Source organism: Physeter macrocephalus, chromosome 8 (genome assembly GCF_002837175.3).
Source record: "Physeter macrocephalus isolate SW-GA chromosome 8, ASM283717v5, whole genome shotgun sequence".
Classification (NCBI taxonomy): domain Eukaryota; kingdom Metazoa; phylum Chordata; class Mammalia; order Artiodactyla; family Physeteridae; genus Physeter; species Physeter macrocephalus.
Window position 1 is genome coordinate 2,391,161 of NC_041221.1, and position 23,920 is coordinate 2,415,080.

Sequence of the window (23,920 nt, forward strand, 5' to 3'; positions counted from 1 at the left end):
GAGAAACAATGCAGTTAGGTTACGGTCCTCCTCATCTGGAAATATCAGCAGGATATAGCAGGGGGCTCGCATCTGCCTGACTCTCCCCACAAATCAGCATCACTCGTACCTGTCACAGCCTGTCTCAGCTCACTGATGGCCTATCGGAAAGCGTGTGGGCTTACATATTTGTGTAATAGATGCTGGATTAGGCTTTCTCCGTAATTACAGTCAAGACGTCACTGGTTTTCCAGGCTTGTGTCTTTCAATGACCTATCTGGGATGTCTGAATGTTAACGAGAAAGTAGATATGGCATTTTGGAAAAGACAGAAATCTCCTGAATTCTCTCATGAGTTCCTGTTGGGAGGTAGAAGTGACAAACCAAATAAAGGCAGGAAATGCATAAATCTCCCCAAATAGAAAACACATTTCTCTAATCACTAACTCCACCCTCTCCCATGCCATGCTCTCTTCTAGCAGGAATAGATAAGAACATAAGAAACAGACTCAACTACAGGAATTAGTACTGTCTCCCAGGCCATACCCTCTGCCCCAACAGGATCAAAACTAGGTGGAGGCTTTCCCTATTAGGAATTTAATATGCCTGAGGTGGGATACATTTTATCCTACACATTTTATATAAATATATGTAACAGACCTCCGAAAAGTATCTTCTATAAGCTTTCACAATGATCTAGTCTAGTTCAGAAAGAGGTATTGCTTATTTCAGCTTAGAATTTAAAAAGTACGTTCAAAGCAAAAAAATAAGCTATACATAATACATCTATCCCCATATCTCCTCCCTCTTGCATCTCCCTCCCGCCCTCCCTATCCCACCCCTCTAGGTGGTCACAAAGCACCAAGCTGATCTCCCTGTGCTACACGGCTGCTTCCCACTAACTATCTACTTTACGTTTGGTAGTGTACATATGTCCATGCCACTCTCTCACTTCGTCCCGGCTTACCCTTCCCCCTCCCCGTGTCCTCAAGTCCGTTCTCTACGTCTACATCTTTATTCCTGTCCTGTCCCTAGGTTCTTCAGAACCACTTTTTTTTTTTAGACTCAATGTATGTGTGTTTTGGATTTGAGTGATAAATTGGGTTCCACAAAGTGCACTTTATTGAATGAACAATGCAGAGAAATGATAGACTATTAAAAACACAAAAGGTTTATTATGAACCACACATAACTGGTAATTAGAAGCCTAAATTCTTTTCCTACATGTTGTACTTTTCCTCCTTTACTTCTCAAGCCCCATCCCTCCCCAAACCTCACCCGCTTGACCAAGAGGGTTTCGGGAGGGGCAGTCTGACTCTGTAGGTATAGTCATCCTTTGAGCCATATTCAACAATCAAATGAGAAAAACTAGAGAAGAAAAAGCTCTAATTGTAACGTCTTACTTTAGCCATATCAAGTCATTCATTTGTTTACCTTTATATTTACTAGGCACATACCATACAGCAAACACAGATAGAACATTAAGGTATTCATTTGTTCTTCCAGCCTTAAAAAATGATCTCAGAGCACTAAGTGTGCACAAACATGAGTGGTTTCTACACCAAGACTGCATTTCCCCTGTGTTTCTCTTCTGCAGGACTTCACAGAGCCTCTCACTGGCTGACGGACATTGCAAACTTCCAAGGGGAAATTTTACCAAAACGTATTTGACCTCAGAACCAATTTTTTTTTTCTAATACTGTCTTAGGCAACACAATTTGAATATTTTAACAAGATTTTATATTTTTGAGAAATATATAATCAGGATTTAAATGAAGCAGTAATGGCTGAAACCAACAGCAACAGGTTTAAGAGTGAACACTGACTGTCCAGAAGTCAACTCAGAAGTGCCAGAGAGCAGCCCCAGGGCCAAGAATATTGAACGTGCACCAGTTGTCACGTCTTACAGATGGAATGGAGAGGGTCAGATTAGGCACTAAAATTAGTTGAAACTAAGGTCGGGGAAGAAAGTTCCACTTAAATGGAATTTACAACAGTGACTGCTTAGAGTGAACTTGCTAAAAGGATCACGCACCAACCCCTCCCTAGAATAACTCTGCTCATAACACAGTTATGTTCATATCACAGTTCTGATAACTAAACTCTCCTGAAGCGATCAACTGACTCTAAACGCAAAGAACTGCACTCACAGCAAAAGCCTGCTACACGAATATAATGAATGTTAGATATTTTAGATTAAAACCAAATGTTTTCGGGTCTGTGCGCATTTTTATTATGTTCCACATTAAGCAACTTTTTGATTAACTGAAAAACTACTGGCCCTTATCAGGGATTCTAATATCCTATGAATTAATTTATCAATGAACCAAACTGTACTTCAAATGGATAGTATGACCAACTACCCTGAAGAGAAGAAAAATGAACTAACACAAGCAATTTCTGAACACACAAAAAATGAACTATATGCAGTAGTTAGGGTTAAAGGGATATCATGCCTGCAACTTACTCTTAAATGGTTCAGAGAAAACAATTATATTCTATATACAGAGACACACACACACGGGGACACACACACACACACACACACACACACACACGTTCATAAAGGAAATAGGCAGGGAGAGAAAGGATAAAGCAAATGTGTTAACATTTGGAAGAAGGCTGGGAGAAGGCTATCTAGAAATTCTTTATACTATCCTTGCAACCTTTCTGTAAGTCTGAAATTACATCCAAATAAAAATAGAGAACTATACATGAATATATGTCCATATGCTTATGTGTATGAATGTGTGTGTGCATTCTAAATGACTCCTGTTGCAGAGAGGGACTGTAAAGAGATGACACACAAAAAATATCGAAGGGGTAGTCTTCATCTCATCCTACAAACCTGTATACACACTAACATTACACAGCCAGGTTTCTGCAAGTGTTAGAAGAGAGTCAAAGTGTATGGGGGTCCCCACCTATATGGACAACTGAACCCAAGTTCAACACAAGTGCAAAAGCAATTCAGTGGAAAAGGATCGAAGGATAGGCATTTCAAAAAATAGTGCTAGAGGGCTTCCCTGGTGGCACAGTGATTGAGAATCCGCCTGCCGATGCAGGGGACACGGGTTCGTGCCCCGGTCTGGGAGGATCCCACATGCCGCGGAGTGGCTGGGCCCGTGAGCCATGGCCGCTGAGCCTGCGCGTCCGGAGCCTGTGCTCCGCAACGGGAAAGGCCACAACAGTGAGAGGCCCGTGTACCGCAAAAAAAAAAAAACCAAAAAAACAAAAAAAATAGTGCTAGAAACATTAAATATTCATATGCAAAAAAATTGACTTTGATTCACACCAGATCAGAGACCTAAACATAAATCCCCAAATTATGAAACTTTTAGGAGAAACCATAGGAGAAAATCTTTATGACCCTGGTTTAGGCAAAGATTTCATAGATAAGACAGCAAAAGTACGACCCAAAAGAGGAAAAATTTGAAAACTTGGATTTCATTAAAAAATAAGAACTTCTCAGGGGAGGGATAAATTAAGAGGTTGGGATGAACATATACATACTACCATATATGAAATATATAACCAACAAGGACCTACTGTATAGCACAGGGAACTATACTCAATATTTTGTAATAACCTATAAGGGAAAAGACTTTGAAAAAGAATCGACGTAGACGTATACGTATGTATGTGTGTAACTGAATCACTCTGCTATACACCTGAAACTAACATAACATTGTAAATCAACTATACTCAATTAAAAAAAAAGAAATCGGGCTTCCCTGGTGGCGCAGTGGATGAGAGTCCACCTGCCGATGCAGGGGACACAGGTTCGTGCCCCGGTCCGGGAAGATCCCACATGCCGCGGAGCAGCTGGGCCCGTGAGCCATGGCCGCTGGGCCTGCGCGTCCGGAGCCTGTGCTCTGCAGCGGGAGAGGCCACAACGGTGAGAGGCCCGCGTAATGCAAAAAAAAAAAAAAGGAAAAAAAGAAATCAACTTTAAAAAAAAACTTCTCTTTGGGAGATACTGTATGACAAGAAGAAAATATTTACAAATCTTATATCGGTAAAGGGCTCATACACACAATTTCCAAAGAACTCTCAAAACTCAATGATAAGAAAACAATCCAATATAATAAATGGGCAAATGATTTGAAAAGACACTTCACCAAAGAGGATATATTGAAAGCAAATTAGCACATAGAAAGATACTCATAGTCATGTCATTAGAGAAACTAAAACTACAGCCACAATGAACTGCCACCACCTACCTGCTAAAATGGCTAAAATTAAAAAGAGTGACCCGACCTTGCTGTAAGAATGAGGAGGAACAGCTGGTGGAACTGTACACTGGAACCAGTTTGGAAAATAGTTCCACTGTTTCTTAAAAAGTTAGGGCTTCCCTGGTGGCGCAGTGGTTGAGAGTCCGCCTGCCGATGCGGGGGACGCGGGTTTGTGCCCCGGTCCGGGAGGACCCCACGTGCCGCGGAGACATACACTTACCATATGACCTAACCATTCCATTCCTAGGTATTTACCCAAGAGAAATGGAAGCATATACTCATACTAAAACTTGTACATAAATGTTCACAGCAGCTTTATGTGTAATCACCAAAAACTGGAAAAAACCCAAATGCCCAAGAAAGGGGAAAGGATCACAAAGTGCAGTACATCCACACAATGGAATACTACTCAGCAATAAAAAAGTAATAATTATGGGTATATGTAACAACAGGAATGGAACTCAATATAATTACACAGTAAAAGATACCACATAAAAAAGTGTATATGCTATATGTTTCCATTTATATAAAATTCCAGAATGCTAACTAGTCTGTAGTAACAGAAGGCAGACATAGTTGCCTGTGGCTAAAAGGCGGCCATAAGAGGAAGGAGAGAGGAATCACAAAAGAGCAGGAAAAACAATTAGGGGTGATATTATGTTCATTATCCTGATTGAAGTGATGGTTTCACAGGTGTACACGTATGTCAAAATTCATCAAATGGTATACTTTAAATATATGTAGTGTATTGTATATCAATTATACCTCAGTTAATCCGTTTTTTAAAAGTACATGAGGGTGACATGTAAGCCAACACCATTGTGCACAAATCAATGAACCTTTGTCGATCAGAAACACAGCACAGGAAATTTCTGCAATAAGGGAAAGCCAACCAAGGAGAAGAAGACAAGCTGTCAGCATCCTCACTGAGGTACTAGTCATAAATCCTCATTAAGGCTACAAGGACATGGCTTCTCTGGTGGCGCAGTGGTTAAGAATCCTCCTGCCAATGCAGGGGACACGGGTTCAAGCCCTGGTCCAGGAAGATCCCACATGCCGTGGAGCAACTAAGCCCGTGCGCCACAACTACTGAGCCTGCGCACTAGAGCCCGGGAGCCACTACTGAGCCAGTGCACCACAACTACTGAAGCCTGTGCGCCTAGAGTCTGTGCTCCGCAACAAGAGAAGCCACCGCGACGAGAAGCCCGTGCACCGCAACGAAGAGTAGCCCCCGCTCACCGCAACTAGAGAAAAGCCCGCGCACAGCAACAAAGACCCAACGCAGCCAAAAATAAAATAAATTACAAATAAATAAATTAAAGAAAAAAAAGGCTACAAGGACACTGTGTGCTGGAAGATTGTCTTCCTCCTAGATAATCGATAAGCACTTCCATTAACCAGTTTCCCAGAACAAGATAAGTTAATTTGTTTATTGGAAAACCAAGAGTGCCAGTCTAATTTGCTAATAGCAAGTATTAAAGGCCCCTACATAAACAGAACAAAAGGCAGGCACATCTCCCAAAGCAGAAGTCAGCAGACACACCAGTTTAATGCAAGTCAGTGGTACTGGTTCTACCTCAGCCAGAAAAGCAAGATGCAGTGCATTCCCCTCCCAGACTCCCTTTAGGAAATGACTCCACTGGCAGTTCAGTGAAGACTCAAGACCACAGTAACAATGCCTCCTGCGATGTGTTATTAGGAGATTGGACCTGACCTATAGGATAGCCCACCCTTGACGTTAAGAGGCAGCTCTACACTACTTGAGGATGAGACTTACCTTAAATTGATCAACTTTCTCAAGCTTTTCCAGATCAGGTACCAATCTCACTCCATCTTCTAGAGTTTTAAGGAATTCTACTTGAAACTCTACCATTTCAGTTAAATTTCCAAAGAGCACATCAAGCTGGAAAATGCAAAAGAATTTCATCAACCCCATAACCCATTAGTGTGCAGAACCTTTATTTGCTTCTGATTTCAAAGTTTTTCTACCCATACTTATAATTTATGGTAATGCTCCCACCACCAGAAGGCGGGGCAGCTCCCTCCTTCCTCTCCAAGTGCACACCAAGAGCTCCGCAGGCAATAATTTGACCTATATGTTACCATTAAACGAATTCAAAATGCCCTCAGTATTGTGTGTACTCCCCAGTCCTTCCTCTTCACCAAGTCAAGCTATAGTGTGACCCTCACAAAGTTCAGACAATTGCCACCATACCTCATCTTGGGTGAGAAAAGTTTCTTTTTGAAGAGGTTTTAGGTATCTCTCCATGAGACAGTTTAAGTCCTAAGGGTTGAAAGAATATGTGATTAGCACATCTAAAAGTCTCTAAAGAATCTAAAGAAAAAAAAATTATGTCCCAAATGCTAACATTTCAGTCTTTAGGTCACTGAGGTCCACTGAGGCAGAAGTGAGCCAACCTTTTCTCAAAATATTTCAGACTCTGCAGGCCATATGGTCTCTGTTGCAACTATTTAACGCTGCTGCTATACAGGAAAGTGGCATAAATAATACATAAGTGAATGTGTGTGGCTGTGTTCCAATAAAACTTTATTTGTAAAAACAGGCAGAGAGCTGGATTTGGCCCAAGGACCATAACTTGCTGACCTCTGACTTAAAGACTAAAACAGATCATTAAAAACAGATCATACTATTGTAACATGCAACTAAATTATACAGTTAGAGGAGTATATCATTATACAATTATCATAATTAGATGAATTATATTGTTATAGGAATATATTATAAATTATATAGTGTTGAAATAACTTTCTAGGCCCAAGATGGAGCCATTTCTGCCTGAGGTGTTGTGTCAGCAAACCTAAATTTAGATCATTTTTGTGTCCCTGTCAATACACCACTTGAGCACAACGCAGTATATCCACTCAGCCAATTTCCAAACTCCAGGCCAACTCTGGGCCTTCTCACCCCAACCAACGTTGACTACGTGGCCCCAGACAATCAAGTATTGTCTATTTGTCTCTTCCTTGTTCTTTATTCCTTACCCTATGAAAGCTTCTCGCCTTCTGTCCCATTTTGCAGCTCTACAAAAGGAGACTGTCCACTTCATGAATAAAGTTTTAAATAAAGTTTTTATCACTTTTAAATTGTCTTCTTTAATCATTTTTAAATAATAGTTGTATGTATTACAAATTATATAGGAACAAATGATATAGTTTCAGGAATATAACTAAATGTCAGAACAAATGATAACACAAAACAGACCTGCTATCTTTCTGCCTAGACTCCAAGTAGATTGTGACGACACCACTACTTTAATTTGTCAAAAACGAATTCAATTTTAGTATGAGCTCAACAACATATTTAGAAAGGTCAGAAGGTTCACTTAACATTCACCATCATCTCCTCTCTGAGTCAATCAATCAGTTATTTATATCAACGAAGTGCTATAAGAATAGATACGCTTCCCTAAAACACAAAAGGAAATCGTAACATTCAGAATCAAGGCCAAATTCCACAGGGGAGACCAAGATACTCTTCAGGACCGTGATCTGGCTTTGCGGTTAGTCAACATCAGTATAAACACAGAGCCTGCATCCTTCCGAAGGACAGGAGGAAGGATGCAGGAGGGCGGGCAGGAGAAGACGTACTTTCACATAGGTGCGCTCCGTCTCCAGGAGCTCACAGATGACCTTGCGCAGCTTATCGGCATCCGTGAGCTGTCTCATGGTGGCCAGCTGAGGCCCGGCAGAGTCCTGGGGGGACGGGCTCGGGTCAGAGGAGTTCATCTCGTGCAGACTGCGGCAAAATGCGGCCACCTGTTCCGTGCTCTTCAGAGCACAGTTGAAAAGGCAAGACAGACGAAGTTATCCCTCACTAGAGAGACTTGTCTGACATCTGTCCCTCCTAAAGATGTTCTTCCCGGTTAATGAGCTGCCACACATGAATCACATCTCTCGTTTCCCCAAATTGCTCCACACATCTGAGAGCTCACTGAATGCTCAAAACAACCATAATAACAACTGCTGACACATACTGAGTGATCACTGCATGCCAGCCACTGGTCTGATTCATTTAATCCTCCCACTTGGTAAGTGAGGGCTATTATCATTCCTATTTTACAGTTGAGACAACAGAGGCCCAGAGAGGTTAAGTAACTCATCCAAGATTGCACAGCTCGGATCTGAACCAGGCAGCATGGCTCAAAAGCCTGTGTTCTTAATCACTCTGCAAGAAGCTCTCCAATGAGGAGAGGAAGATACGGACAAGTGCATTTCACCCAAAATACAAGGGTAATTCATTATCAGACTCTCAGTTCACTGCACTATACATATTTACTTTGCAAAGCTGGAAGATGATTTTATAAGCAAAGAGTCTTCTGTCTCTATTAAAAACTGACATGGAGGCAACTCTCTAGATAACAACAGATATATATATATATATATATTTTTAAGTTTCTGTCTCTCCAGCTTTTCCAAGGCAGAAAGATGCACCCACCACCTCCCCCCTCCTCCAACTAAAACTAAGGGGCATTGGCCCCTGAAAAAGACCTCAGTAGGAGAGCTCAATCCCCACCCAATCTCCGTCCAGGATGATTCAGGTGGAAGTTTGGGAATCTAGAATTCTAAAATTCCAACTTTTCAAGTTATGCAAAACAGTTCTTCAAAGCAAGGGTTGAAGATGGACCACTGAAAATCCTGTGGAATCAGTAATTCCCCACCTTGGCTGCATGTAGGAATTACCTGGGGAGATTTTAAACCCCCCAATGACCAGTGCACCATCCACATCAATTCGATCAGAACCTCTAGGATGGGATGCGCAAATGTTAGTATTTTTTTAAAGCTCTCTATGGTATTACTCCAAAGGCTATTTTGCAGCACAACATCTAGTTTATTAGTATTTGTTCGAATGTACCACTCTACAAACGTCTCATGCGTATCTCCCTGAAAGTAGTGGCTGCCTTCTTGGACTGCTGGTTCCCTGTTTCTATTGTCCAATTCACCCCTAGGCACAAAGTATTTCCAATATAGACCTGTGCAGATAAAGAATTACTTTCAGATGTGAGTAGGTGGGTATGCCACCTACTCACTCTTGAAAGTGAACATCCTAAGACCATCCTTCCAAAAACCACCGTTGGTGCAAAGAGCTGAAGGTCAAGGCTGGCATTCTGTGGTAGGCAGAGAAACCAAACCAATTGTATCCCATGGGGGCAATTCTTAAACACAGAGGAAGGTAGCTAACATTAGCATGCCTTCTCCTCATTAGCATATTGCCTTTCCCTCATTAGCATAGCCCAAAGGGAAGGAAGCCCGGAATAAAGACAGGACAAGGACATGGGAAATCAGAACTTAACAAGGATGCATTAACAGCAATGTCATGACAGGAAAGAGCAGAGCCAGGACCCAAATCCAAGTAATTATTGATCCAATTTTCTTATGGTTACACAGCTTATTTATTGCTAGCACAGATCCTGGTCTTATATGCCAGGATGTATTAGTTACCTGTCAGTGGCACTGTTAAATGTTCCCTACGGAATCAGTGTGTCAGACACTGACTATCCCCACAAAGAATTCTCCCTTTGGTGACTGATGAAAAACTCACCAAAATGGGCTGAACTGTAAAGCATGTGACTTATATTCCCAATAAGGCTGTTAAAAAAGAAAAACTACTTTTTTTAATCACAGCCTGTTTCAGTAGAAATAAACTAAACAGTTTGATTTAGTTATGTTAGGGTTTTACAAACTCAATGTCATCATTAAATATAAACAGTTAAATATGGCTTTGTCCTAATAATTAAAAAGAAACAAGTAGGTCCATTTTAACAAAAATGTCCACACGCCTTTTAGATGATCTCATGATAACTGTAAAAGGCAACTGCATTATAACACAGACATCATGGAAGGGGGGTTGTGCCTCACCAAATGAAAATCCCATGCAAAGACAGTGATAACAGCTGACAGCTTAAGTGCCCTGCCCTCCAGCTAATCCCCAACTCTCCTCTGTCACTTTGATTTGTCATCCGTCAAAACAACAAATGTATAACTGGCACCTTCGCTTACACAATGCTTTTCTAAATGTCTCAACAATAACCACAGCTGCCTGTCATTTACATGCAAATTAATAACATAGCTATTACTCATGATACCTAAATCCATGCCCGTATTCCCATCAGAGACACAGGAGACCTTTCTGCAGTTTTATCATTTAGACAAGTTGCCGTGAGAACTCCAGTGTCCTCACAGATTACACCAAGGATGTCCCACACTTTAAGAAAAGGCAACTTATAACCTTGGGACTCTGACATATCAAAGGCAGGAAATTCAAAAGACACTTCCCTTTGTGCTCCCAATTTGCACCACGCTGACTTGTTGCCATTCTCAGCAATATCTCGCTGGAATAATGAAAGGCATGACATGGAGTTTCTGGGTTTTCGTTCCCTCCGTTTCACCATAAATAACTTTTAAGGTTTCCATTTTTAAGAGAGTGAGTAGGGTTCCTGACTTTGCCTATGTCAAGTCCACCACCTCTAAGGTTCAGTATTCAGAGTTTTAAGCAGGCCTATCGGGAAAGCTCAGGTTAGTGAGATGTGGGCCAGGGCTCTAGTGCTCTACACCTAGCCATCTCCTACCCAACCTCACGTCAAACAGCCAGGCTCCCCACCTTCTTCCTGGCACACCCCTCCTGAGCCAAGTCCTGGATTATATTGGGAAATACCTTTAGCATCCCAGGGGATACCTAAAAATATCCTTGAGTCCTCTTCTGAGAGTTCAGAGCCTTAGGCATCCCTTCCTTATAAGACAGAGTCTTCCTAAGCTAAGATAGATTTATCGGGGGGCGGGGGGGGAAGCAGTTTCTCCACTGGCAAGCCCATTCTCTGACTCAAGTTATAAACTCTCAGGTTTATCAAGGAACTGGGTCAATAGAGACATAATCTTTTTACTGTCAGTTCCATGTTATCTAAATAAATAATAAATTTAATAAAATAAACAAAAAGACACAGAATAACAAGTTATACTGTATATATTGTCAAGGGGTGTTATTTGTAAGGCTCTTAACGAAATTTTTGCTTGGAAACAACTTCAAAGGATATCATCAAGTTTGAGAATGTTGTTTTACTAAAATATTGCCCCCCCAAATATGAAATGAAGGTCGTCTTTAGAATACCTCTAACCTAGAGATTTTACATGTTGTGGCCCAGTTTTTAAGTCCCCCTGTCCCCATACTGTGGCCAAACTTATTTGCATCAAAACCTATTAGGACCTGGGGTCGGGTGGGGGGATGAACTGGGAGACTGGAATTGACATACATACACTATGGATACTATGTATAAAATAGGTAACTAATGAGAACATACTGTAGAGCTCAGGGAACTCTACTCAGTGCTCTGTGGTGACCTAAATGGGAAGGAAATCCAAAAAAGAGGGGATATATGTATTCGTATAGCTGATTCACTTTGCTGTACGGTAGAAACTAACACAAAGATTGTAAAGCAACTATGCGCCAATAAAAATTAATTTAAGAAAACCTATTAGGACCTTCTCCATGTAGCTTGGCCAGGATATAGGATGTAGAAGGAGTTGGGTGCAGTGCTTTCCTCACTCTACCACTGAGTGATACATGGCATCCTGGTCATTTACACATCATTCAAGCACTGTAGCCCAGAAAGAGAGCTGCCATGAGAGGTCCTCAACGTAACTCCTAAAAGCCAAGTTTCCTGGAATTGGTACAAGTAGCAAAGGATTGCTGGAAAGAAGAAGACAGACACAGTTTCTCCAAGTCCAAACCTCTCCCCGTTTGAGGCCTTCCATCAGTCACCCTGGACACGAAAAGCACTTATGGGCATTTCAGAGCTGCCAGTTAAAACTGTTAAAGGGTAGCAGAGCTGTGCTACTGTCAGGATGAAGAGTTACCCACCCAACGTACAGAAATGAACATGACAACTGAAGGAGGAAATGGGCTAGTTTACTGAGGTCTGCATGAAGTTCAATGTTTATAATATCACTTTCTTCCTGTGGGAGATGAAAAGAAAGTACAAAAAGAGGGGGGTAGGCTTTCAAGTACACACTACCAACCCAAGCTACCCAGCTGTTAAAGCTCTTCCTGTTATGCAACCACTAAAGGCAATTTCTATCTCGGGATGAGTTCAGAGTTCTAAAACTGTCCTTTGAGTCTGACCGATTTAACACTTCCCACAGATTTAAAAGGGGCCAGAGTGGCCTGAAATCTTATAGCCTTTATTTAAGCTTTTTTGGGAAAGAAACACCAAAGTAACATATTCCATAATTTCAGAGACCCTCATATACAATGATAACCCCTATAGTTCTCTGGCATCTTTTTGGTATCCTTTTGAACAAACTTTGAAGAAGAAACATTCAATAGAGATAAAGGCTTTTACTTGAGTAAATCAGGTATACGTACTCACTGTCCAAGTTCAATTTCATTAAGTGACATGAAATCTAATAGTCAACAGACTCTGATATTAATATTTAACTATTAAAAGGTTTAACTTGATTTTAAATTATTCCTCCCCCTTAACTAAAAATTTTTCTTATTAAAGAGACAACAATTACCGTAGGAATTGGCATACACAATATAGGTCAGCTGACATTAAATCATTAATCCATTCCCTGGGCCAACACTTGTAAATCCACCTCCTTCGCAAGTAAGCAGAAATAAAGTCAAAAGCACTTAAAAGTTTAGAGGAGGCAAGTTGAACATCCTTCTTCCAGAGATGCTTGCTGAATACTTCGGCTACCCGATCGGAGGTGGAGATGGGGAGACTTATCACACATATAACACAAACATGTTCAAAATCTCAACACCCAAAAGAAAGAGGGAAACATTCAAGTGACATTTAATTTTAAAACTAATAATAACAACCCACCTTTCTGTCATTTAGAAATGAAAAAACAGATACGTGTAAAGATTCCTGACTTCACTCCAACTACTGATGCCCCCCCACTCCCATGTTAAAATGTATATTCTCTATCAACAAGGGGATCTAAAGGGCAGAAGGCTGCAATATGGGGACATGGGACAAGCATATCACCATCATTTGAACTGGGAAACAAATCAGCTAGAAAGTCGTAACATAAACAAAGGCTAGCAAGATAGAATTCAAACAGTGCTCACCAGGTGAAGTGTCCGATATACAGAATCACCGGACCTGCCAGTGTTTTCAATCCTGGGCTTGCGCTTTATTTTCCACAAAGCAGACATCATCGGGAATGTATTCTCATGATAATTCTACCTCCTGACACGTTCCACAAAGAAACAGAAGTTTCTTAAAATACTCGGAGAGCACCGAATGCCTTCTGGCTCCTGAGAGAGCATCCTCCCATCCAGACAAGCCCATGCCGGCTGTGCCATGAAGACCTACGGCTGCATCTCTACAGATCGAGGACAGTGACAGCGCGACCTGACAGCAGCCCTCTCTGCCCGTCAGTGCCCTCTGGGAGGGTGTCAAAGGCTGACCGATAGACCAGAATTTATGCTTTGATTTCACCTGGCTAAATAGCAGAAGTTCCAGAAAGGGAGAGCCAAGAGGCAAGAAAACAATGCAAAAAAAAAAAAAAAAAAAAAAAAAAAACGCCTCCCGGGGATGTGAGCGTCTCTACCCTGCAGACTGAGATCAGCTGATTGGCCTGCATCCTGCACTGCACAGGAATATTAAACCAGCCCGGCTCAAACTTTGAAGACACCCCTCACAGAGTTGACAGCAGACACTAAAAACCAAAACATTTCAGAAGTTCCAGAAAGGGAGAGCCAAGAGGCAAGAAAACAATGCAAAAAAAAAAAAAAAAAAAAAAAAAAACGCCTCCCGGGGATGTGAGCGTCTCTACCCTGCAGACTGAGATCAGCTGATTGGCCTGCATCCTGCACTGCACAGGAATATTAAACCAGCCCGGCTCAAACTTTGAAGACACCCCTCACAGAGTTGACAGCAGACACTAAAAACCAAAACATTTTTTTAACAGTTCATATTTTCACAATGTCCCCCGAATGCTTTGTTACAAAATCAAACATTTCCAAGACAATAACAATTTGGATTGAAAAGAAAAAAGGCTTTCCAATTGGAAATGCTCTGAAAATGATTCTCATACATTGGCTAAGTGGAAAACAAGATCACAGCTGCCAGGGGGTCTGGAATGCATGATAGGACTGCCCGGGGCTAATTAGCATTCATTTCCAGAGACAAGAGTTTTCAATTAGAAGCAGGGAAACAAGTGGGGGGTGGGGGTGGGGGTGGGGGGATGGGGGGGTGAGGAGGTCCTTTGAGGTTGTCACCCACAGTCATAAGAGGAAGGAGGCGGCTTACAAAGAGAAAGGCCGCCAGACTGTCCCTGCGGTGTGGAAGTCCCACGCAGGCCCCAACCCCGTGGATGTGACAGTCCCGTGTCACCACGGCTCAGCAACAAACTCACAATTACTTACTTGCTCAACCCCCGAAGACCACGTGCCCCAAAAACTGCCATCTAAAAAAAATTTGTAACAACACATAAAACTCCAACATGCATTCTCTTTATCCTGCCCACTGTTTCACAAAATGATTCATTTAGGAAGAGCAGCAAAAATATTAAACAAATAAACAAACAAAATCGACAGCCCTCATGTATTCAGCCAGAATAAAAAATGATTTCCTGTTTCATTTCATTTATTCATTTGTTTGTTTATCTATTTATCTAGTTTTTACATTTTACACCTGGTGCATTCAAATTAACGCTAAATCATCCTTCCACTTTTAGGCAGCTTACAACTTAAATATGAATGTCTGGTTTATCCTCAAGAAAAATGACACCCTGATATAGGAGCCGCATCAAAAAATATTGATCCTTAATCAAGAAACTTAAGATATACACTTGCTCTTACTTTAAATCATGAAAAAAGACACGAAGCTCAAGCGTTAGAAAAATATTTCACGAAGCTTAAGCATTAGAAAAATATTTAAGTGGCTAATGAGTATACAGTTGCCTCTTAAACAACTCGGGGGTTAGAGGTGCCGAATATCCTTGCAGTCAAAAATCCACGTGTAACTTATACTCCCCCCCTACCCCCATATACGTAGTTCTTCCGTATCCACGGCTCCGTATCCATAGATTCAACCCACTGCAGATCGGTAGTACTATTTACTATTGGAAAAAAATCCACATATAAGTGGACCCTCGCAATTCAACCACGTGTTGTTCAAGGTTCAACTGTATACCTAAACTGGCTTATACTATCACTAATTAATTACTTCCTTCCTTTTTTGAAACCTGGTATTTAATACCAGACCTTAACAATCTGGCCAGAAGGTCGTTTTAGCAAAGCAGTTAACAACAGAGAGCCTTGTTTTGTTATCTCAGAGCTGTGTGACCTTCAGTAAGTTGCTTAACCTCTCTGTTCCAATATCGTCATCTATAAAATAGGGGGCATAACAGTATCTATCTCTCAGTGGTATTGTGAGAATGAGATAGGTTAATATGGAACAGCACCTAATATATACAAGACACTACCTAAGTATTAGCTCTCATTTATTACTAATAACAAAATCATTCAAATAAAGAAGATAAAATCTGAATCAAACCAACACCAGGAGTATTTTCAGGTACAGAATCACACAGTGCTCCCTACATCCAATCTATAAAAAAAGGACTGTGAACCTATGGTGTCAATGAGTCCACTTTATGATCTTTAAAAATACTCAGATCATTACCCAAACTTGTCAATAACTTCAAAGAAATTCTCCTTTATGAGAGCCTACCGTGCATTTCTACAGTGAAATCCAGGAACAACATCGCCTGCTCCTATACTTGACCCTGGCTGTTCCAAGGCATGTTTCAGGGTCTTGTTCTCAGGAGAAAGAGCCATAAAATCAGAGAGGCACCTGGGATCAGTCAACAAAACCCTGGGGCCTCTTCCTTCCTCTCTGCTGCCAGAACCGAATACTATAGAGGACCCTGTTTGGGACTTCATGACTCACTATATTTAAAATGGAAACAATCTCTCAAAATCCACAAAGGGAGTGGAACACTGGGCTATTATAGTGAGGTAAAAATGATCCAAGTTAAAAAGTATTCAGAAATAAGTGTCTCAGATACAGGAACAATAACTGTACTCCCAAATCAAATTAGAAACTGAGAATTAACATTTTTAGTTTAATAATAGAACAATTTAATAAATAGCCTTCAAAATATCTTACCTCACACGGAAATATCTGTTTCTCTTGAGGGCCACTCACCCTCCCCCACGTCCCCGAAAAAGTAGGTAGAAGGCCACAAAAATAAAAAGTAACTTTAAACAGTTTTGTTTGTTTTTTTGCCTTTAAATGAAACATGCATGTTTCCGTTTGCTGGCTTTTTAATTAATAACCAACAACATAAAGCCTTTCCGTCTACAAATATTAAATTTATAAACATTAAAATTACTTTAAAATGTTAAATTTTATACTGTGCTCAACTTAGACACTGAGAATGATAATCCTATGATGGCAAAAGAGAAACATACGGATACAAGCAATGCTGAAGACAGTCTAACATATGCACTCAAGAAAGTCCTACAAAGATATATAAAGACAAAAAGAGACAGAAAAGTATACACAGAGAAATGCAGGTTTTTGAAATAATCATTCGGATTTGAAGAGTGTATTTCCATTATCAGTATCAGTTATATTTTTGACCCAGCCAATCATCCAATTACTGGACAAAGGCAAGAATCACCTGATATTGTAGATGAGAAAACCAAAGGTATGATTTAAAGTTACATGATTTGCTCAGGTTAAGTGACTGGTCAATGTCGAGCAAAAGAATAGGAGAGAGACAGGGAGACCAACAGAAATATGTCAACAACATTCTGAAAACAGAAGCCGACATATCACTGTTTTTACTGGGGAGGGGTCTTTCAGATACGGGTAACAGAGTTTTCAAATTGTTATACTCCGGAGACTGTGATGAGAAGAGGTTACTGACACACAGAACTCTTTAGGAGGTGGAATAAAAGCTTGATGAGTTATGGCAAACAATTCACCGTTGCACCAAAGAGTCAGGATAAGAGCTCTGTCACAGTGCTCAATGGGTGAGCACCACTGTATCTGGATTAACAAAAAGACTGTTTCTTTCCCTTTACCGTCAAGATGCTCACCTTTCACCAGAGCTAAACAGAGAGAATGCAAAGGGCGTTTGCTACAGAAACCATGAGTAGCAAGAAAGTATAACTGACCCAACTGTACACATTTTAGATGCTGTTTCATTATACATATATGGAAGCATAAGAAGGAAACCGGATGAAACGAGACTTTAATTCATTAAGAGTGAGCTCTGCCCTATATTCTCACATATGGGTTTGTTCTCAAGGCTCCAATTTGGATTTCATATCCTATTTGGTGACATCTCAGAAGTAAGAACACTTTGGTCCCATGGAGGGGCCTTCTAACCACATACAGCGGCTGCAGAGGTGACGTGTCAGCTGTGATTCTTTGGGGGTTCAAGACATGGGATGTGCAAATGGAAATCTCTCACCTTGCTGCTGTGATCAGTCTCATCTGAGGATTCCAAGTCTGGCCCTTCGGTCTCCTCCAGAGCAGTCTCAGCAATACTGCCCTGCTGGCTGCAGAGGCTGTGCCCTGCAAGATGAAGTCAGAAGAACACATGGGTGAGCACGTACAGTCACTGCTATAAGCCACGCCAGTGCAAGGGAGTAGGGGGTCAAGCTCATGACGTGTCCATATATTGTTAGACACTCCAAGTATGTGCTCCATGATCTTGGTTCAATGAATGTTAGTTTTTGTTGTTCTTACTGTTACCACTATTATTATTATTTTATAACAGTATATTTTTATTATTCATAATACATATTTTATAATGTATAATAATTGCTGTGGTCTGAGTATTTATGTCCCCCTTCAATTTCATACGCTGAAGCCCTAATCCCTAATGGGACTGTATGTGGAGATGAGGCCTTTGGGAGCTAAGTAGGTTTAGATGAGGTCTTGAGGCTGGGCCTCCACCAGAGCTCCCCTCCCCTCATGTAAGGACACAGAGAAAATGCAGCTGTCTGCAAGCCAGAAGAGAGCCCTCAGCAGGAACCCTGATCTTGAACTTCCCAGCCTCCAAAACTGTGAGAAATAAGTATCTGTTGTTTAAGCCACCCAGTCTGTGGTATTCTGTCACAGCAGCCCCAGCTGACTGAGACAATAATTTACTCTCCATCTATCTATGAAATAAAATTTAAATAAAATTAAATTATTTGATTTATAATCAAATTAATTGCTGGATCAATTACTTCATTGCTAAAATAACTGAATAAACCATTCTGAGAAGAACATTTAAAAAAATAATAACTTTCATATAGATTACCTGGCAAACCTCAAACATAACACCCACTCTTCCCACCATATTCTATGCAAAAGTGCAGGCAACTTTCTTTCCTCTTTTACCAAGTCCCTACTACAGTGGTCGGCTATGGTAGCCCCCTGCACTGGGGAAGAGAACATTAAGATCTCTTTCCTCTGGGGGGAGTCTCAAATTTAAAAAGCATCTGAACTGCCTGGGGGTTCATGTTATGCAGATTCAGATTCAATAGGTATATGGTTGGACCTACGATTCTGCATTTCTTACAAGCTCCAAGATGTTATCAATCAAGAGGTCCATGGACCACACTTGGAATAACAAGTCTCTAGTATATTTACAAACCTCTAGCTAGTCTGATAAGACAGTGGTTTGATGACCATTATCTTAGAATATGCCAGGCACTGGGTCAGGGACTACAGCACCATCATTCTAACCCGATGAGAGAGAAGGGAAGAAAGAGAGAGAAGGGAAGAAAGAGGAGAAGAAGAGAAGGGAAGAAAGAGAAGAGGAGAGAAGCAAGAGAAGAAGAGTAGAAGGAGCCACTTTCTGACTCTTTGGATGAGAGCGTCAGTCTGCAAAGAGGCTGCCTTATTCCAATGACACGGTTATAGTCACAAGCTGTTTAGCATGACTTTCTGATCAAATTCTAGGTTGGCTGGGAAACTAAGGAAAGAAGCCAATCCCTGAGCAAACCTCGCTCCAAGGCTGCGTCCTGTGGTCCCTTCCCCTCCTCTGGAATGAAGCACCAATGAAGCGACTGCCTACCTTGTATGGTTTGTAAGTTTCTGTCTGAACCCCCTCGCCTCCCCACACCTAGTCGTAGAGTTCTGGCTCTACGATTTTCTTGTACTTCTTTTAATTACTTGCTCACTCAATAACATGGTGAGAGCCATCAAAGAAAGATGCTCACTTAACTTGGTGGACGTCAACAATGTCACACCCTCACCACCAGAGGAAAAAAGGAGGATTGAATACTCGAAATGGGGGCAATGACCCAGATGCTGGGGCTAGAAAGAAGGGGAAGATTTGAGCGTTAAGCTCTGAGATGGCAGGAACCACGCTCCCTCAGCGCCAAGCAGGGTGGCGAGGCTGTACACAAGGTCACCTTCACGCTGTAATCTGCATAATGGCGACCCCCAGACGGTACAGCCAAATACTGTGACCCTGCAAATCTCCACTGTATATCATAATGCCTGGGCTCTAGAGGTTGCTCACAAAATAGTGGAAAAAGGAATGAAAGGATTTTCACTGTTAACAATACCGTGCGCCAGGTATCCTAAAAAGGAAGCAAGAAAACCCTAATTCTACAAAACACTTAGAAATGCTAAGTATCAATAAAATAGAACAAAATTCTTCTTATATTTTTTCATTATTATTATTTTTTGGCTGCGCCGTGCAGGATGTGGATAGTTCTCTGACCAGGGACTGAACCCGTGCCCTCTGCAGTGGAAGCATAGAGTCTTAACCACTGGACCACCAGGGAAGTCTCCCCAAATCCTTTTTAAACATAAAGCTGAGCTCCAAGAAATCCCCAGAGCCCAAAATGAAGATGAAAAAGGAAGCAGGAGGGGTGGGCCAGTCCCAAAGCCATGGCAGTGCTGAGTAATCCATCAGTCTCCAAACTCCAAAGTCTAGAGCAGCTTTTCCCAAAGGGAGCGGGAACCTGTTGGTGTCAGGAGGCGAAAACGTTTAGGAGGAAAACTGTACACGTGGCAGGTACACAGGGCACTAACCCCCCCTGGGCTCCTGGGTTCTAAGTACCTTGAGCCCCCCCAGCCACTGTGACAATCAAACACGCACCCCTACAGAGCCCAACAGCAGAACCATCCCAGCTTGGGAACCACAGCCCTGGAGCCTTTGGTGTCAACTGTGAAGCCATGAGACAGAAAAAACAACTGTTGGGTCAGTACAAACTGGAGAGATAGAATCAAATCTCCCACATTCATATGGTTCCTTTGAAGGGCTACACTTTTACCCCAAAAAGACTCAAAAAGATTTTTTTTTTTCAGAAGTATTCACTTTTGAAAAAAAAGAGAAAAAAAAAAGAAGGAAAAAGGAAGCTGATTTCACTCTGTTTATACTCTGGGTTGAGTGGGGATAGAGGAAGAAGGGTTTCTTCTTGGAGGCGACAACCACAGGCTGGCCGCACGGGTGTTTGAGATTCAAATTTACACTATGTCCTACATTCTGGAGACTCCAATGTCTTCGTCTGCTCGGGCTGCTGTAACTAGGACCGCAGACTGGGTCGCTTAAATAACAGACATTTATATCTCTCAGTTCTGGAGGTTGGAAGTCAAAGATCAAGGTGCCAGCAGATTCCTTCCTTGGTGAGGCCCTTTCCCTGGCTTGCAGATGGCCGCCACCTCACTGGGCACCTACATGACCGCTCTTTGTGTGTGCAAGGAGTGGGAGGTGAACCCTGGTCTCTCTTCCTCTTCTTACAAGGACACTAATCCAGCTCGTAACTTCGTCTAAACTTAATTACCTCCCAATGGCCCCCAACTCCTAATAACCCTCACATCAGGGCTTAGGACTTCAATACAGGAATTCAGTCCATGATCCTCAAGATGAAAAACTGCCATAAAGTTGTTCTAAATTTGTATTCCAAGGGCATCTGGCAGAAGCCAAAACAAGTCTGCTCTAGAGGGATTCATCCTTAATGATGGGATCATATTAATGGTCAGACATAAGCTGGGTCAAACAAGAACCTATAATCCATTATTATAAACACAGGAGAACCAAGTCCCCACAAGGGAGAAGCAACAGCCACAACAAGCAGCAGAATCAGACTCCCAAGGAATAATACCACAATTATCAGATAGAGATTGTCAAACGAGTACGCTTTAAGAAAAAGGGGGCGGGGGACAAGAAAAGAGAGACTTTCAAAAGACACCAGGTAAATTAGTAAATTTTTCAGAAATGAGAACTATAATCACTGAAATTAAACACTCAATGGGTAAGAATAAGAGTTGAAGAAAGAAGCTAGGAAGGCCTATCTGAAGACATTATCTCACTAGAGCACAGAAATTCTCAAATACTCAAACTATCAACACAGAATTGTATTTCAAGCTAAAATAGTATTCAAGAAGAAAAATATAATAAAAATCATTTGACAAAGAGTGAGAAAGCTTACTAATACAGAACCTCGCTAAAAAAAAAAAAAATTCTCTAAAGGATGTACTTTGGGTGGGAAAATATATACACACACACAGGCACACATGTATAATCTGGTATACAAGGTTACCAGAGAGATAAATAGAGAGCTGATATTCACACAGGCAAGTCGTAGTGTAAAAAACAACACTCCACACACATCCAAAAAGGCATTTGGAGGTAAAACATACAAGATGAAACTAAAGCAATGGTGGGTGATTGTACTTAAACCATTTCATGGTCCTTTTATGCTTCAAGGGAGAAGTAAAAAGAATTTGGTCCTTGTTTTGTTAGAAATCATGTTGAAATTTTAAGGGCAACCACTAAAAGAATAGAATTAGACTGTATAAGTTGAAAGGGGAAAGTGGAGTTTAGAAATTCAGCCAAAAGAGAGTACAGGAAAGGACAGGAAGAACAAACAAGATCAAGACAGCAAAATATGATGATAGAAATGAGACAAAATACATGGATCTTCTAAATAAATGTAATGTAGACTAAACCCAATATTTAAACTTCATGTTTAGATAAAAACCAAAATAATGTCATACAAAGCCCCACCTATATGCTTATACGCAAGAAATAGACCTAAACAAAAAGACACAGAAGACTGAAAGTACAGGGGTGGAAAATATATTAGGCAAACGTAAAGAACGCTCTCCAAATGCCACACAAAATAGATTTAGTCGGACTATAGAAGATGTAAACATCAAGAATTATTATGCTTGATCCATGAATTTTAAACCCTATTCACAAGGATTAGCAGTTTATGCAAACAGCCCACATATGAGGCCATAACACAAATCTCAACAAATGCCAAAGAATCTGAATTCAGACAGACCACACTGGCAGCATTATTTTTGGAACTAAATTTGTTATGAAAGAGCAAAAGGCTAGTAATACCAAAGACAGTTTTAGAGAAGAAAAACAAGACTGGGATACTTTCCCTACCAGATATCAAAATGTATTTAAAGTTACAATAATATAAGGCAGTGCAGAATTAGCAAGAAGACAGGCTAACAGAACAGAGAGTCCCAGAAACAGCCCCACCCGTGTATGGAAGTGTGATGTACAGCAGATGTGTCACTGCGGATCCAGGGGAAAAGAATGGAACATTTGATAATGCGGCTAGGACAGCAGATTACCCACATGGGAAAATAAAAAGCTGAACCCTAACTCACATCATTCACAAGAATCAGTACCAGGGAGGTATAAACCAGAAAGTGAACAGTCCAAACTATAAATCTTTCAGGAGGAAATATAGCAGAAAATGTTTGTTGCCCAGGGGAGAGAGAAGGATTTCTTAAACAAGATATAAAAAGCACAAATCCTATGAGATAGAAAATCAGATTTTACTAAAATTAAAAACTTTTCTTTGTCAAAAGGCACCAAAAAGGCAACAAGATCTATTATAGACTGAGAAAAGTTATCTTCAACACATATAACTGGCAAAAAATATTAATATCTAGAATATAAAAGAAGTCCTCTGAATCAATAACTGTGGGTCTATCTGATTCTAAAGTATACATTCTTTTTTTTTTTACCCTGTTAGCTATGCTTCTGCTCTTAACTGAAAATAAAAATTAATAAAATAGGAGAGAAAGAAAAAAGGCAATGCAGTTGTGGTAGACAATTGGCAAAGATGACAGTGACGATTCCTCCCATCCCTTTAAGCACAGATCTTTGTGTCAATGACCCCACCCCATGAATCTGGGTTGGCCTTGTTTGTGACTTGTTTGGGCCAACAGAATGTGACATAAGTGGTGATATATGAATTCTGAGCTAAGGCTTCAAGTGGCTTTGCAGGTTCTTGTCTGGTCCCCCAGGAACCCTGGACCCACCATACAATGAAACCCGCAAGCTAGCTTCTTGAGGATGAGAGACCTCAAGGAAAGAGGGGTCCAGCCAACCAATCACCAAATATGTGAGTAAGGCCATCTTACACCAGCCCCAGTCAAGCCCAGATGACAAATTCACAAGAGTGACTGAGGCAAGGAGAGCAGAACAACCGTCCAGCTGAGCCCGGCCCAAACTGCTAAGCACAGTGAGCAAATTAAATGGTTGTTTGGGGTGGTTTGTTACACAGCAGTAGATAGCCAACACATGGTTAGGGGGAACTCAGTCATCCAAGAGAGCCAGAGAGGCAGGAATCGACAGTGGCACCCTTCAAGAATGCTGAAGAGGGGCTTCCCTGGTGGCGCAGTGGTTGAGAGTCCGCCTGCCGATGCAGGGGACGCGGGTTCGTGCCCCGGTCCGGGAGGATCCCACATG

At 41.3% G+C, this 23,920-nt stretch overlaps 1 protein-coding gene across 5 annotated transcripts in view; it reads right to left on the reverse strand.

Annotated features, from left to right (window-relative positions):
* The window catches only part of TIAM1 (TIAM Rac1 associated GEF 1), a 212,283-nt gene that overhangs the window by 26,108 nt on the left and 162,255 nt on the right, over positions 1-23,920 (reverse strand). For all 5 annotated transcript variants that reach the window (XM_055086392.1, XM_055086391.1, XM_055086393.1 and 2 more), the window contains 4 exons: positions 17,669-17,772; positions 7,823-8,002; positions 6,429-6,497; positions 5,991-6,116 (listed from right to left, as the gene is read on the reverse strand). In XM_055086392.1, the coding sequence (XP_054942367.1) occupies positions 5,991-6,116; positions 6,429-6,497; positions 7,823-8,002; positions 17,669-17,772 (479 nt within the window). The remainder of the gene's footprint in view (positions 1-5,990; positions 6,117-6,428; positions 6,498-7,822; positions 8,003-17,668; positions 17,773-23,920) is intronic.